The sequence below is a fragment of the Plectropomus leopardus genome, chromosome 23 (genome assembly GCF_026936395.1).
Source record: "Plectropomus leopardus strain MGB_pleo_1.0 chromosome 23, ASM2693639v1, whole genome shotgun sequence".
Taxonomy (NCBI): Eukaryota; Metazoa; Chordata; class Actinopteri; order Perciformes; family Serranidae; genus Plectropomus; species Plectropomus leopardus.
Window position 1 is genome coordinate 21503624 of NC_142198.1, and position 15813 is coordinate 21519436.

Genomic DNA, 15813 nt, shown 5'->3' on the forward strand with positions numbered 1-15813 from the left:
CATTTCGCTGCATGCTGTTTGGTCATATTACTTTGAATTTAAGATATTTATATTAGAAAAAAATATATTTTATTGCTAATCTGACATATTTTGGCTGTTAAGAATGTTTGGTTTGTTAATGTGTCAAAAAATAAACAAAATATCCTGAAAATTGAGTTATCCCTTTCACACAGAAATACGTCGCCATACTGATGTTCACGAAATGCCGTTTCATCGGACTTTAAAGACTTAATCTGAAGTCACGAACCCCTCGAAAAAAGTCGTAAGGAGACGGTGAAGTTGAAAAGACATCCGTTTTTACTTCCAGTTGAACGAGCCAGAGCAGCATGTCATTAGGAATAATACACAGGTCACGGTTTTCAAGATAGTAACAATAAATAAAACATCAGTCGGTTGTAAACTTGTTCATCATGAAGCCACATGATATTTAACTCTTTGTTGGTTTTTGTTCGTAGGGCAGGAAACTAACTACTTTTGGGGCCAACCAGCCAACAAATACTCAGTTTTACCATCTGAGGGAGCCAAAAAATAAAATAAAATAAACATATGTAAAAAGAAGACGTACTCTGGTCTAAGTGATCCTGTACTGGCCTGAGATAAGCTTGGTCTAAGTTTTATATTTTTAATCTTTAAAACAGTATATAGAGTAGTGGTATATTCCTTCTTTGGTTTATGTTTTTGTTGGGTTACTTTTCAAAATTATAATAAAACGGCTTTGCGACAACTCGAGGGGAAGACATTGGGCCTCATGCAAGAACAAATTTTCTGTTATTTTTGTTTGCATCTACGATTTTGTTCTTATCTTTTTTTTAGTTCCCACTGACTTTCATACCACTTAATAGCTGTACTCCACCACACTTCAGATGGAAATACTGTACTTTTCACTCCACTGCTAGTATTTGATACTTTACAAATTAAGATTTTTGTGCAAAAAATATATTAAAGTGCAGCTAAAACAATTAATTATTAGAATGTTTGCAGACTTTTCTTTTAATTACTCTAATTACCATGATTTCATACATTTATTTAAATGTTTTTGCAAGCGTACTTTTACTTTTAATACTTCAATAAATCTCCCTGAAATCATATTTACTTTGTCTAAATCACAAAACCTGCCCTTATATAGTGTTTAGGGGGCGTTACCTGTGCCAACAGGTGAATTACGATCAGTGGGATTCATTCTTCTCTTATATTTTCTCTTACCAGGAAATTAAGAGAAAATTTAAGGGAAATTAAAGAGAATGTTGCTGCATGAGGACTAATGTGTTATATATGTAAGTCAATAAAGTTCCAGGTTTTTGAATTGCCAAACAGGCCAGCAGAGCTGAGTGTTCGATGTTGGGCTGGTGGCTAAAGTGTTAATTTCAGGCCCTCTTTGTTTGTACACACATTCCTTCCCGCTGTCAAGTAAAAATAGCAAAAAAAAAAAAGGGGGCGCGCTTGTTTTGTTTCAGCCGGCAGTTTTGTGTCTGAACGAATTGGCTTGATTTCTTTAAAAAATATGGGAAGAAGGAAAGAAGAGACGACTCAAAAATATGCAAAATTATTTTTAAAAAATACCAGAAATTTAGTTAAAACAAAACAAAAAGTTGAAAGAAAATGACCTGATTTTTTTTAAAAATTCTGTGATATAATTTTAAATATGTAATTCTACTTAAATAAATAATGTTTTCCCTTAGCTTTTTCCTTTTTTTCCTTGACATTTTCCCTTAACTTTCTAAAAAAATTTCTTAATCTACTATTTTATTTATGGAACATAAACTTACTTAAGTTTAAAAGTTTAATACTTAAGTTGGTCATTGCTTTTTTCTTCCATATTTTTGAAAGAAATTGCACCAGTTTGCTTAACAGTTTGCATACTTGTGAAAGGTGTCTGAAAACAGCACAAGAAAAGTAAATAAATAAATTGGCTTGATTTCTTTCAAAAACATGGGGAAAAAGGCAACAAGCAATGAAAAAAAAGCATGACCTAAAAATTTGCAAGAAATTGGTAAAAAGGTATGGATCATACCTAAAAAGAAAGTTAAAAAAAAGAAAATGGCCCATGAAAAGTGCATAAAAATTAGAATAATTCTGTAACATCATGTTAAATAAGTAATTATTATCATTAAAAATACAGTTTTTACCCTAGCTTTTTTTCCCTAGACATTTTCCCTACCTTTTTCAAAACATTTCTTTCTAAATCTACTAATTTCTCGCAGTTTGTGGAAAATTTCTTACCATGCTGCCTTTTTTTCCATGTTTTTGAAAGAAATCATACAAATACGTTCAGATTTAAAAACTTGAAAGGCCACTGAAAGGGTTAAATGATGTAATCGGCGGCACCAAAGCGGATGAACCGAAACAAGCGCACCCTGTCGAGCAACAAAAAACAAAAAAAAAAAACAACAAAAAAAACAGATCAACTGCATTTTTCAACAGAGTCAAACGAGCAAGCAGAACCCTGATAGTTAACACACACCTGGACAAAAAACTCAGTCTGAAATGTTTTTAGCTGTTTGATAAAGTTGCTCAGATTTTACAAAAAAAGGCAACAAAGCAAATTTTCAATGTTAAATTCAAACAAATTAAGACGTCGTGCGCCAAAACATTTCAAACCGCTTTTTTTTGTTTTTTGTTTTTACCCAGATCGCGATAGAAAACAAACAAAAGTTTCCGTAACTTTCCCTTCAAGAGAATTGCACATCGTCGATATATAAAATATGAACCTTACTATATACAGCTAACGGAAACCAAACACACCCGCACGTCGAGAAGTGTTTTGAGAGCTGTTAGCAGCGAATACGAGAAACATTCAGGAAAATTATTATTTGTATTATTAATTATTATTCCCTCGAGCTTCCACCCTCCTGCAGTCGAACACTATTACAACCAACATAAATAAGGCATTTTTTTTTGTCTTGGAGGACGGCTGCTTCGTCGACATGACGGAGTTTGAAAACATGCATTCACACCGTGAACATTAACCCTTTAACTCTTTGAAACTTGAGCAAATTGGCTTGAAAAAAAAACATGAGAAAATAGCATGAAATTAGTAAAATGTTACAAGAAAATTACCTGAAAATAAGCACAAAAAAGGTAAAAACATACAAAAAAGAAAATTATCCCAAAAAAGTGCAGAAATTGAAAAATGTAGGGGGGTTTCCCCTGTCGTTTTTGGGGCATTTTTACCTACTTTATGATCATTTAAAAAATAATACTCCTCACTTTTTTAAAACCAATTTTCAGGTCATTTTCTTTGTCACGTTTTCCCAATTTATAATTTAATAAATGTATAATTATAATGATCATAACTATAGTTTTCTGGACATTTTTTCATATGTTTTGGTCATTTAAAAAAATTCTCCCCTGCTTTTTAAAACTCATTTTCAGGTAATTTTCTGTCTCACCTTTTACTGGTTTCTTGCAATCTTTGGAACATTTGTTTCTGAGAAAAGTGCCGAAAATTTAATAAAAGTGTTTGTTTAATGTAATTTTAAATATATTATTATACTTTGTTAACTACAAAAGTCAAAAACAAAGCAATGGAAATGCATATTTTGTCCAAATATTGTACAAAAACTCTGTAAGACAGCAGCACCAGAGCCGGATATATAAAATACGACGATCACAGTGTGAATGCAGTTTTACAAACCCTCCGAAAACGCTGCTCGCCTCTCATAACCGCCGCTAACATCTCCCCAAGGTTTCACTTTCTTTGTTCAGAGACATGTTTTTAAAATAAAGTTTGATAAAGACTCAGTTAATATCAGTAACTTAATTTTCTTGAAACATGTGAAAGTATAATAAAAAAAAAAAAAGGCAGCTCTCTCCGTGTGATTCAGTCACATAATTCAAGAAAAAAAAAGCTTTTCAGAGGAAACATCATCTCCCGACTGGCAGTTCTCGTTTTGCAACATGTGAGGATCATTTTTAAATAAACGGAGAGTTCATTAAGTCCACCGAAGCACTTCATGTTGAGCCCAGGTCAAACACAGAATAACTATATATACACATACGAAAAAACACGCGGAGGGGTGAAGCTGCCTTTACCTCTTTAACGTTAATATTGAGACCGCAAAAACCATCTCAGTCTTTCTTGATCACACATGATAAAAAACACACTGTATGAAGCATTTCTGAATACTTATAAAGTAAAGAAATTTATAACGTAAAGACGTCACAATGAGAATCCTGGTAAAACCAAAAACTTGCTGTTGCCTTTATAACATTTTGGAAATAGTTCTTATCTGACAATATTGTCTATTTTTACAGTTTTTGGCTAAGATAGTGTAATTTTGGCCATTTGTGTTCGCATGTTGTCTTTAAATAATCACCTAAAATTTAGAACAAAAAACAAAAAAAAGAAAGAGAAAAAAGGGATTTTTAAAAAATGTAATTTAATTTTTAAAGAACTGAAAAATCATTTAAAAAACTTTTAAGGAAAAAAAACAAAATGCTCCAAAAACTTAAATGGGAAAAAAAACAACTTTTTTGAAGAAAACATGCCTTCCAACAATAATTCTGAAACACTGTTTCTTTTTGTTTTGGGATTTTTTTTAATTAAAAATTCCAAAATGACACAATTTATCTGAAAAACTGTTAAAAAAAATCCAATTTCAAATTTTTTGATGGTCCTTCAGGTATATTTAATTTTATAAAACTGTTCCAGGCCTGGGAATTGCTATTTGCAAATCCAATGACTTTGACAGGCTTTTCATGACCGTATTAACCCTGAATAATGCTTTAGCCACATGTCCGGCTTTCAGAATAAAGGTATTTTTTGTCCGGGAACGTCCAAAAGGCAGCTGTGATTGGCTCGAAGTTTAAAACACTAAATTGGTGCAGAGTCGCTTCCACCGTGAGCTATGACACCATAGCGAGTATCTGTTGGTTTACTTTCAAAGCGATTTGTTTCAGCTCTGAATACTTAATCGTTATTAAGCGGCAGAAAATCAGAGCGGAAAGGCAACTTCACCCGTCACATAAAAATACACAGGTATTGGTAGAGTCAACTCCACGGAATAGTTAGAAACAATAAATAAGTTAAGAACCGTCCCTTCACTGAGATTTAGGAGAATACTGAGAAGTGTACTCTGTGTGTGTGTGTGTGTGTGTGTGTGTGTGTGTGTGTGTGTGTAAATCTGTAGCTGTAACACAGTTTAGTGAGTTAGCACGTCAAATTTTCTTGTACTTCAAAACAAACGCAGGAATGAGGAAAAATAACAAAAACACAAAAAAGGAATCTTTTTTTGGTGGATATTCTCCGTTTCCAGTTTGCTTACGAACCCCTGAAGCATCGCATAAACGCGTCGTATTTGTCTCTATTATTTCTATTTTTACTCCAGTTTGGTCATATTGGTACATAGAAACAAAATATTAGTGGATCATATAAATAATGTTTAAAAGTGTGATTTGTTAATTGTGTAATCGACAAAAACTGTCCACTGTGAGTCTGATAGTGTTGTAGTTTAAACTTTGACCTGCAGTTTGAGTCAGTGTTTTTGGGAATAATAAATCCCACCCACATAATCCCTGCCGCCCCATTTTCTTATTAAATCTGGCCCTTAACGTCGCCAAATTTCATGGATTATGACGTATCAGCAGCTTTGGTGTCAGTTGAACTCCAGTGATCATAACTGGCCGACTCTTCCACAAAATAATCGAACAACGCTGGTAGTTAAAGTACACATCGGGACAAAACGGGGACCGCCGGAGCTCCTGCGTCACGACAGGAAGGAAATTCATGAGTCTGAGGCTGAACACTTTTAGGTCCAGGGGGATAAAGTCATACACACACACAGACACACACACACACACAGACACACACACACACACACACACACACACACACACACACACACACACACACACACACACGCACACACACACATTCGTCCCAGTCTCGGCCTCCGTCCTCTTCAGCACTCAGGTCCAAAGATAAAGATAAGACATCATAGTTAGGCAGAAAATTCACCCTCTCTCTCTCTCTCTCTCTCTCTCACACACACACAAAAACCTTTCCGCGCTCTCCGTCGCTCTCACAGCTCAGCGGTCAGACGTCGTAGTCGGGCAGGGCGGAGTACGTGATGCCGCCAACCGACGGAGGGCTGGAGTGGAGAGGAAGGAGCCAGCAAAACACCGAACCTGGAGAGAGAAAATTAGAGATGAAAACATGAAGATGAAGATGGCATTTTGTGGTGTATTTTAGACTTCAGATCAGTGACACTCGTGTTTTGGGGGTCAAATCTGGTCCCTGATTAGGTCCTACGGCCCCCCAATAATTTTCAAATTCACAATAAAAATAAAGTGATTCACGCTGGAATTTGTTTTTGTACAATCCTGAAAATGTCCGAAAATCCCTGACATGTACCACAATCCTAGAAAGATCCTAAAATCCCAGAAATGCCCTAAAATCCTAGAAACGTCATTAAATCCTAGACATCCTAAAATCTGAGAAAAATCCAAAAATCCTAGATATATCCTAAATCCCCTAAAATGTCACAAAATCCTAGATGACCCAAGAAACATTTTAAAATCCTAGAAATGTCCTAAAATCTGAGAAACATCCTTAAATCCCAGAAACGCCCTAAAATCCTAGAAATGTCCAAAACCCCCAAAAGACATTTTAACGTCCTTAAATCCAAGAAATGTTCTCAAATAATAGAAATGTCCTAAAACCTGAGAAACGTTCTTAAATCCTACAAATGTCTTAAAATCCTAGAAATATCCAAAAACCCAAAACACATTTTAAAATCCTAGAAATGTCCTAAAATCTGAGACATTTCTTAAAATCTAAGAGACCTTCCTTAAGTCTTAGACATTTCCTAAACTCCTAGAAATGTCCTAAAAACATTAGTTGGCTGCTGTGACTGGCCCCTGGCCCCTGTGGCCCCTGTGGCCCCTGTGGCCCCTGAGCAAAGCAGGCTGAGTGTCCCTGCGGTCCATAACAAACCCACCTCTTCCAAAAACCTCCCGCAGCAGAGCCAGCTTTGGCTTGCGGGTGTGTGTGGGGTGGTGAGGCAGCTGAGAGGAGGCGGAGGAGGAGGAGGACGAAGACGAAGAGCTTCGGTCTTTGATCATCAGCCGGTTCCTCATCTGCTCTATGGGCGTCTCGTCCGTGATTATGGAGACCAGCTGAGACACAGAGCGGAAGAACGTTTTTAAGAAGCTTTTATTAACCTTTAATAGGTAAGAGTTTTGGGCAAAAACAAGTACATGCTGACATATAATAAAGTACTTAAAGCAGTGATGCTCAACTTACGGCCCGTGGGCCGAATCTGAATTCACAATAAAAATAAAGTGATTGACACTTGGATTGTTTTTGAACTTTTAGCATCCATAAGGTGTCAGAGTGCATAAAACAGCATCAATATAGAGCCTGATTCCCAGCAGCCCCAAGAGAGGTCCCAGCTGAGCACCTCAGGACCTAAAATCCCAGAAACATCCCAAAAATGGTCAGTGTGAATGTCCTTGTGTTTTTTGTTCTGACCTGCTAGGGGGACTGCCTGTAATAATCTGGTACGGAGCATCGAATGGTTAAATGTGTGTTTTAAAATGTACATGATACCTTTTAAATAAAATATATAAATAAATAAATAGAATCCCAGAAAAATCCTAAAATCCAAGAAAGGCCTTAAAAAAAATAGACAAAGCCTAAAATCTTAGAAACGTGCTAAAATCAAAGAAACGTCCTGACACTGAAGAATTGCAGAAACCTCCTAAAATCCAAGCAACGTCCTAGATTTCTCGAAATTTCCTAAAATCCTTGAAACACAGAAAAATCCTAGAAATGTCCTGAACTCAGAGAATTGTCTTTTAAAAAACATTCGACACGCTTTAAGGGCCCTAAAATCCTACAAATGTCCTAAAATTCTTGAAACGTCTTAAAACCTTAGAAACTTCCTAAAATACTAGAAGTGTCTCAAAATCCTAGAAATGTCCCACGGGGACGTTTGTGCTAAACTTTCACACTTTCAAGTTCACAAAGATGGGAAGAAAAACACGAAAACAAGCGTTTATCACCGCTGCAGAGGCATAAAAACATGGAAAAATAGGGTGAGTAGTTATGAGTAAAAAGTGTGATATTTTCCTCTGAGGAGCAGCCGAGTAGAAGTATAAAGTGGTACGAGTACGAGGTGAAGTACAAAGGTTTGTGTTTGTGTACCTGATCGTAGAAGATGACCATGACGAACACGCCGAACAACACCGACTCCACCAGCAGGATGATGTAGTGAGCGCTACCAGAGAGAAAATAATAGAAACATTCTGGTATTAACAAACAAAACTACAAACTTTTACTCTGAAACACTAAAGTGCAGTATTTATACTTCCTGTTCTGTGCAGGAGACTCACACTATCAGGTGCTTGCTGGGCGTCTCCTCTCCGTCTTTCTCTGCGTCGCCGTCTCGCTCGTTCCTTATCCGCCACACCCAGGCCGACACCACCAGCACCATGGAGTACAGACTGGCCATCCCTGTGCACACACACACACACACACACACACACACACACACACACACACACACACACACACACCAAAACAAAGCTGTCAATTGACCATAAAAGAGAATTAAATCCATTAAAAGTAAAAATGAACTCATGAAATTTCATTTATGTGGTCCGGCTTTTCATTAATGTAATTCTTGTAATTATTACATTATATCGCTATCGCACTTTTTACCTTCACTTTTCATTTGTGTTTTTGTCTTTTTGCTTTTTTGTTACATTTTTATTGCAAAGAATTTGTGCTTTCTTATATGAAAAGTGTTTTACAAAAAAAATGTATTAGCATTTTTATTAAAATAATTAAGATGAATAAAAACAATCCAAGATACAAAGACAGATGAGTCAGAACTGATAAAAAAAAACTAAAACTAATACTAAAACTAAAACTAATACTAAAAGTAGACTATTAAAAGAGGATAATGCATATAAATTAAAATGAATAAAATAACTAAAAATAAAATAAAATAAAAAAGACCAAAAAAGATGATACACAAGCGAAACTAAAATTTAAAAAAAAATTAAAAATTGGAATAAAATGAAATTTAAAAAATAAACAAATGAAATTAAAATAAAATAAAATAAAAAAGGGATGTCTTCAACTTAATGTTAACATGATGCTGTTGGGGCACTTGTAATGTGATCAGATAACATGCTTTTCATTTATTTGGATCCTTAACTGAAGTAAAAATAGTAAATCAATACTGTTAAAATACTGCACTAAAGGTTAAAGTGTACTGTTTGTACTCACCGGTGTAGAAAAGAAACTGGATAAAGTATTTCTGGTTGAGTTCGCCGACACAGTTGTTGATCCTAAAATACACAAATCAGGAAACAGATGAGAAGAATTTGACGAAAGACAAAAAAAACATGACAAAGACGCAGGAGACTGAAAAAGGGAAATATGAGACAAAGAGGACGGATGTGTGTCTTCTGACCAGGGACAGTGATGGTCCATGCGGCGTATACACCGCTGACAGACCCGGCAGTGATGCGCTCTGGGAGGTCTGTACGTTTCACAGCGACTGCACACCGTCCAGCCTTCACAGCCCTGAAAACAGCCGAAAACAGGCCAAAAATACTTTTATTTTGGTGAACATCCGATTATATTCAGAACGGCTGCGGCAAGGTTTTTTTTCTGGCTGATATAATTTGGGGGATTTTTAAAGACAATATGCCTTCGAAACATTTAAGGAAAAATAAACAAGTAAAAAACAAATCACATTTTCTATAACCCCCCCCCCAAAAAATCACAAAAATGTTTGTTTTTTATAAAAATCATGAAAAACAAGAAGTTTTCCCTAAACATTGCCAAAAAAATACATAAAAATGATAATTTTTTAAATTAACAAAGGCAAAAATTTGAAAAAAAAAAAGAGAGGACGTAGTAAAAAATAAAATAAAAAAAAACCAAAATCCCTTCTAGACAAATTTTTTTGGCTGATTTTAAATAAATTCACCATTATGTTACATTACTTTAATTCAATCAATTACACACAACACATTACTTTACAAAAGTTTTCAATATTGTTTTATTCTTCCATGACTTTCACAGGCCTGGAAAGTGTGATTATGAAATTCCATGCTTTTTCCAGGTCTTTTCCTGGACCATGGGAACGTTTAACAGAAGAATATTTGGTCCCAGTTTGTACTATCACGGTTTCCTGTTTTCAGTCGAGCGACAGATTCATACGTCATCGCTGCGTTATGCAACACGACTGAAACAACTCTCTACAGACATCTGTCATTAGGCTCATAATGACAGAGCAGTACAGCTGTTTAGATGTAAATACGGAGTCACCAGGAGATAAATATATAGCTGTTAATAACAGACTGATAATCAGAGAGAAGCTCTCTGTCATTAGCCTTTAGCTCTCTGTTGAATTCATCACAAAAGTGCTTCCAAGGTGGAAAAATACACTTTAATTTTTAGCTGAAAACTCCTGACGTAGTTCGGCGCTGCAGAATAGACACTTAAAGCAACAAGTGAACTATTAATGTTTGACTCAGAAGTAAAATGACGGGCTAAACTTTGTTTAAGTGGAAGGCTTAGAAGGATTTTAACTCACCCGCTCGTTCATCCGAGACGACTGGGAGCGAAGGTCTGAGAAGTCTATGGCCGTCTCAGGAAGAGGCACCATACCTGCACAACAGCACGCAAAACATGCGAAAATTCAGCGGCATCATTTTTGCTTTTCACTTTTCACAGAGCGTTTTTCCCATTTGAGAGCACCAGTCATGTTACATGTAACAAACAAACAGGGCAGAACATTATGGTGTCACAGTGAAGATCACATCTGACTTAGACGTGATTTTGTCACAATTAGCGTAAGAACACTAAATATTATTGTAATACAGTCAAAGGTGTAAATTTATGATAAAGCTGTAGTGTGGAATTGAAAACATGTCGAACATTTAACGCATTAACAGAAATTGGGAATATTCATTTTTAAATAATATTTTGTTTGAAAAAATGTAAAAAAAAAAATTAAAAAGAGGTACAATTTGGTGAGTATTCACTTCCTCCAACTACTTTTTGGACACAAAATGCTTATGTGGTTTATTTTGTATTTGTATAACAGGCATTCTGGTGTAAACGACGTAAACGTAAGCGTTATGGCCAAAAACATGTTTTGGTGACCACCAAATTCTGATCAGTTTATTCTCCAGTTCAAGGGGATGTTTGTGCCATAGTTGAATAAAACCCCTCAAGGTGTTCTTGAGATTATGCGTTCACAGGAATGAGACAGACAAGGTCACAGCGACCTTGACCTTTGACCTATATCCACCAAATTCTAATCAGTTCATCCTTGAGTCCAAGTGAGCATTTGTACTAAATTTGATGAAGTTCCCTAAACGCGTTCTTAAAATATATTGTTTGCAAGAATGGGACGGACACACGGAAAACACACACTGACCGGGATCTGAGAAGACAGCTTTGGAGTGGCAGGCCAGCAGCAGCAGCAGAATCAGGTTAAACACTGATCCATGTAGAGTACACCAAACACTGTCAGGGAGGAAGAGAAGGATTGTTTATCACCTAGGAAAAACACACTTTGTGATTTTATACATTTTTAAACTTGTGAGTGTGAAAGGCATGTTTTTTTAATGTTGGTGATTTCTTTGTCTTTAAATTAAAAAAAAAAAATTAAAGAAAAAAATGTTGGTGATTTGTTTTCTCATTAAACGCTTTTAACAGTTTTTTAAAAAAAATGGTTTTTTTTCTTCAAACATTTTGGTGATTTAAAGGAAACATGCCTTCCAAACCCACAGGTTAAAATACTACGTGTGTAAAAGGGCTAATTTCATAATATTTTAAAAAATATTATTAAATAATCTAATCATTGTAATTATTTCATAACTTTAATTATAAATACAAGATATTCAGGTAGGCAACTTATGAATTTACCCCATAGGATAAATACTACTACTACTAATAATAATCAGCTAGAAATTTACATGTTATTCCTACATTTATACCTTTAAAAAAACAACAACAACAACAACAGCAACAACAATAATAATAATTGCATCAAAGCACTAGTTTTAAAACTATAACAATTACCTTATGGTGACGGTAGGAGCATATATTTTTCCTTGTCACTCACAGGAAAATATGTGTTTTGGTGTGAGTAAAAATACAACAACAAAACAAGGCACCCCCCAGCCACCCCCCTTCTCTGATAAATACAGAACAGTCCCTTTACATTCCACCACTGTTTTGGGGGATGAGACTGTCACTGTAAATTATAGGAACAGGCTACAAATGACTAGTAAAATTACAAAGTATTAATATTTGGCAAACATTAAAACCATTACTGGGATATAAAGTAGACATAGCCCTGTATCATCTGTGTTTTTTAAATGTCTCAGCCTCCTGTAACGTTACAGCTCCCTGTTCCGGATCTCAGCTTGTAAACAAACCAACCTGCTGTCACCTCGGCACAAAAAAATATAACAAAAACCCTCCTAAATTAAAATAAACATGTGTTATTGTGATAAAAAACACGTTTAAGTTTGGATGGAGCAGATAAAATGCGGCGCGGGAGGAAGCTGTCTGCTGTCAGATGAATGGAGACAGCGCAGGGAGGCGGGCGCCATGTCGGTATTTTAACGGTACAAACGACACAAAAATCACAAAGTACCGACCTGTCCGAATAGGCGGGGATGAGGACATACTGTATGACCACGTAGTCCGCGTAAAACACGCTGAAATAAGTTAAAATCAGACAGATAACGCCGCAGGGGTCTCGCTTACAGCGCAGAGACGCCATCTTCTGCCGGGCTCCGCCCCCCCTGTCCCCCGCCTGATGGTACAGCCCAGGACCGTGGGAAAAAACGACCACATCTTAAAGGGACAGTACACTCAATTACGTGTCTTAAAGGGACGGTACACTCAAGAATTCTTCTTTAAGGGATAATGTAAAATGATATGTTTTAAAGGGACAGCACACTCAATTCCATGTCTAAAATGGACAGTACACTCAATTATACCTCATATAGGGACACTGCACTCAATTATACTTCTTAAAGGGACAGTAAACTCAATTATACCTCTTAAAGGGACAGTACTGTCAATTAGAAAACAAAAGGTGTGTGTCTTAAAATGGGCTATATTGTACATTATACTCTGTACAACAGAGTTTTAGGGCAAAATTGATGATTTTTTCTTTGAGACTTCTAGTATAAAGTTGTAATATTATAAGAAAAAAAGTTGCAATAGTACAAGACAAAAGTTGTGGTTTTACGAGAAAAAAAATCATAATTTACAAGAATATATTCATAATTTCATGAGAATTAAGTTGTGATTGTACAAGAAAAAAGTGGTTATTTAGGAAAAATAAAGTCGTATTTTTGGGGAAAATGGGAACAGGCCTGTTTTATAGTTTGTTTATTTCTGTCATATAATATACCCTTTCTTGCAAAAATTTTTTTTTTTGTAAAATTCCAACTCTATTCCTGTAATATTACGACTTTATTCTCTCCTCTCTCTTTTCTTAAATTAAGACTTTTTTCTCATAAAATTCTGACTTAATTCTTGTAATATTATAATATTTTAATATTATAAAATTCAGACTTTTTTACACTCGGAAAGCTACAACTTTATTCTCATAATATCACGACTTTTTTCCTCATATTACAACTTTATTCCCAAAGTCTTATTTCATCACATTTTTTATTTATTTGATTTTTTTAAAATTAACATTACCTTTGTTTCTTGATAGATTCAGTAAGAACTTACTTTTATAATAACCTCAATTAACTAATTGTTCTTTTTAAATTGATACATTAAATTATTTGTTTAAAAATGCAGCTGAAAACAGTTTTTTTTGTTCACTCATCACTTGATGTTGCAGCAGATGAACGTGCAGCTGTTTTTAAACGGTGTCGTGTAGTTTCCAGTGTAAAAGCAGCAGGAGGCAGTGCACCTCCTCCTCCTGCAGCTCCTCAGTGTCGCTCCTCCTCTGCAGTGGGCGGGAGCCAGCTCGTCATCCTCGTTTGCTCAACACTTTTTTGTTGCTGCAGAGACTCTCAGGACGTGTTTGTAGTTTGTTCTCGTTTTTTACTGCAAACAAACCGACTTTTCCCATCGGATACATTTCTTCACCTCTACCTCCAAGTTCAACCTGTTGCCTTTTTTTGGGAGTTTATTATTGTGTGTTTGGGAGTTAAGCTCGAAGAGGAGACAGAAAGAGACTCAAAGGAGAAAAAACAGCAACCTGGAGGAGGAAAAGGGCGTTCATACTTCGAAGTAACCATGGAAGTTCCTGGTATGCAGGTAAGCTGAAAGGTGGACTCGGTGCTGCTTTTTGAGGTGTGTTTGGTCTCTTTTTGTCGTCGTTACCAGCAAACTAAACGAGTTATCAACAGTGGAGGGAACACAGTGCAACTAAAGGCCATTTTGGATATATTTAAAACTATTTTACCTGGTGTTTGTGTGTCGTATTTAAGTCCAGGTGCCTTTAATTCAAATGAAGCCGCCTCTGTGTCTGCAGCCAGCTTAAAGAAAAGTTACCAAAATACTCCAACAAAGGCTCATTATATAACATGGCACAATAATGTGACTTTTCTGTGGTACTTTGTGTTGAGTTCATGGTGAATTTGTGGTACATTACCTCAAGTGTCTTAACTTTATATGTGACGTTGGGACGCCACATCGAGATTTAAGTGAATTTATGACGTTAAACTGTCGCAAAAGTGACTTTTAATGTAAATGTAGTACTCCAAACTAAGTTAGTAGTGATCCTAGCTCGATTAAATGTCATAAAAGCACTACTTAATGTTTCCAAAGTGACTTATGATATGATTTATCCACTCCAAACTGAGATTATAGCTGTTCTAGGTTGTTTAAGTGTCTTTAAATAGCTATATAATGTTTCTATAGTGAGTAATGATGTGACTTAGCCATTCCAAACTGAGTTTATAGTAAACTTATGGTGTTAGTATCTTGTAAGTTATCTCTGAAATTACTTCAACTTTGACTTTTGTACTCTAAATGGTGATTTTAAGGTGTTTGAATCTCTTAAAAATAACCATATAATATTCCCATAGTTACTTCAAATGTGACTTTAGTACTCCAAAGTGAATTTACAGCGATTCTAGGTTGTTTACATATCTTTAAATACCTACATAATGTTTCTATACTGACTTATACTTCGATTACCAAACTGAGATTATAGTGAACTTATTGTGTTAATGCCTCTAAAGTTATCTGTAAAGTTACACAAACTGTGACTCTCCTACTTTACACTGAGTTTATAGTATTTTAAGGTCTTTGAATCTCTTAAAATGTCCATATTGTATTCCCATAAAAGTGACTGTAGTACTCCAAACTGAATTCACAGTGATTCTAGGTTGTTTACATCTTACATCATCTTAAACTACCCACATAATGTTTCCACAGTGACTTATAATGTGACTTAGTCGTTCTAAACTGAGTATATAGTGATCTGAAGGTCTTTGTCTTTTCAGATGTCCCAATAATATTCTTACAAAGACTCACAATGTGACTTTGAAGCTCTACATTGAGTTTATAATAAACTTGTGGTGTTTAGCATCTCTAAAGTTACTTTTAATGTGACTTCAGGGTTAGGGTTACAGGTAAACATGAAATTTGACTTTGCTACTCTATATATTGAGTTTATAGTGAACTTCTGGTAGGTACATTACCTTATGTATCCTCACTTTTTGTGTGACGTTGGCACTCATATTGGGTTTATGGTTAACATATGGCGTTAGTATCTCTGTAATATTCATAAAACTACTTATAATGGGACTTTCGCACTTAAAATAGAGTTTATAGAGACCTTATAGCTCTTAAATGTCCCA

At 35.5% G+C, this 15813-nt stretch overlaps 2 protein-coding genes across 3 annotated transcripts in view; one reads left to right on the forward strand and one right to left on the reverse strand.

Annotated features, from left to right (window-relative positions):
* Nucleotides 1-274: 274 nt before the first annotated feature.
* LOC121962295 (palmitoyltransferase ZDHHC3) lies at nt 275-12791 on the reverse strand. The gene is made up of 9 exons (XM_042512531.2): nt 12634-12791; nt 11403-11491; nt 10554-10627; nt 9423-9535; nt 9236-9297; nt 8335-8455; nt 8147-8219; nt 6939-7116; nt 275-6126 (listed from the first exon to the last, which is right to left on the reverse strand). The coding sequence occupies exons 1-9, from the start codon at nt 12756-12758 to the stop codon at nt 6035-6037; spliced, it is 927 nt and encodes a 308-aa protein (XP_042368465.2). The 5' UTR covers nt 12759-12791; the 3' UTR covers nt 275-6034.
* Nucleotides 12792-13956: 1165 nt separating this feature from the next.
* Nucleotides 13957-15813, forward strand: part of LOC121962069 (serine/threonine-protein kinase 26) — a 31172-nt gene continuing 29315 nt past the window's right edge. The window contains exon 1 of one of the 2 annotated variants that reach the window (XM_088073150.1): nt 13957-14263. In XM_088073150.1, the coding sequence (XP_087929276.1) occupies nt 14243-14263 (21 nt within the window). In that variant the 5' untranslated portion in view covers nt 13957-14242. The remainder of the gene's footprint in view (nt 14264-15813) is intronic. The other variant, XM_042512262.2, reaches the window with a different exon arrangement.

Coding starts and splice junctions, on each gene's coding strand:
- LOC121962295 (XM_042512531.2), bottom strand. CDS start 12,758: ATGGCGTCTCTGCGCTGTAAGCGAGACCCCTGCGGCGTTATCTGTCTG. Junction 10,628..11,402: donor AGCTGTCTTCTCAGATCCCG/GTCAGTGTGTGT, acceptor GCTGTTGTGCAG/GTATGGTGCCTCTTCCTGAG. Junction 8,456..9,235: donor CCAGTTTCTTTTCTACACCG/GTGAGTACAAAC, acceptor GTGTGTGCACAG/GGATGGCCAGTCTGTACTCC.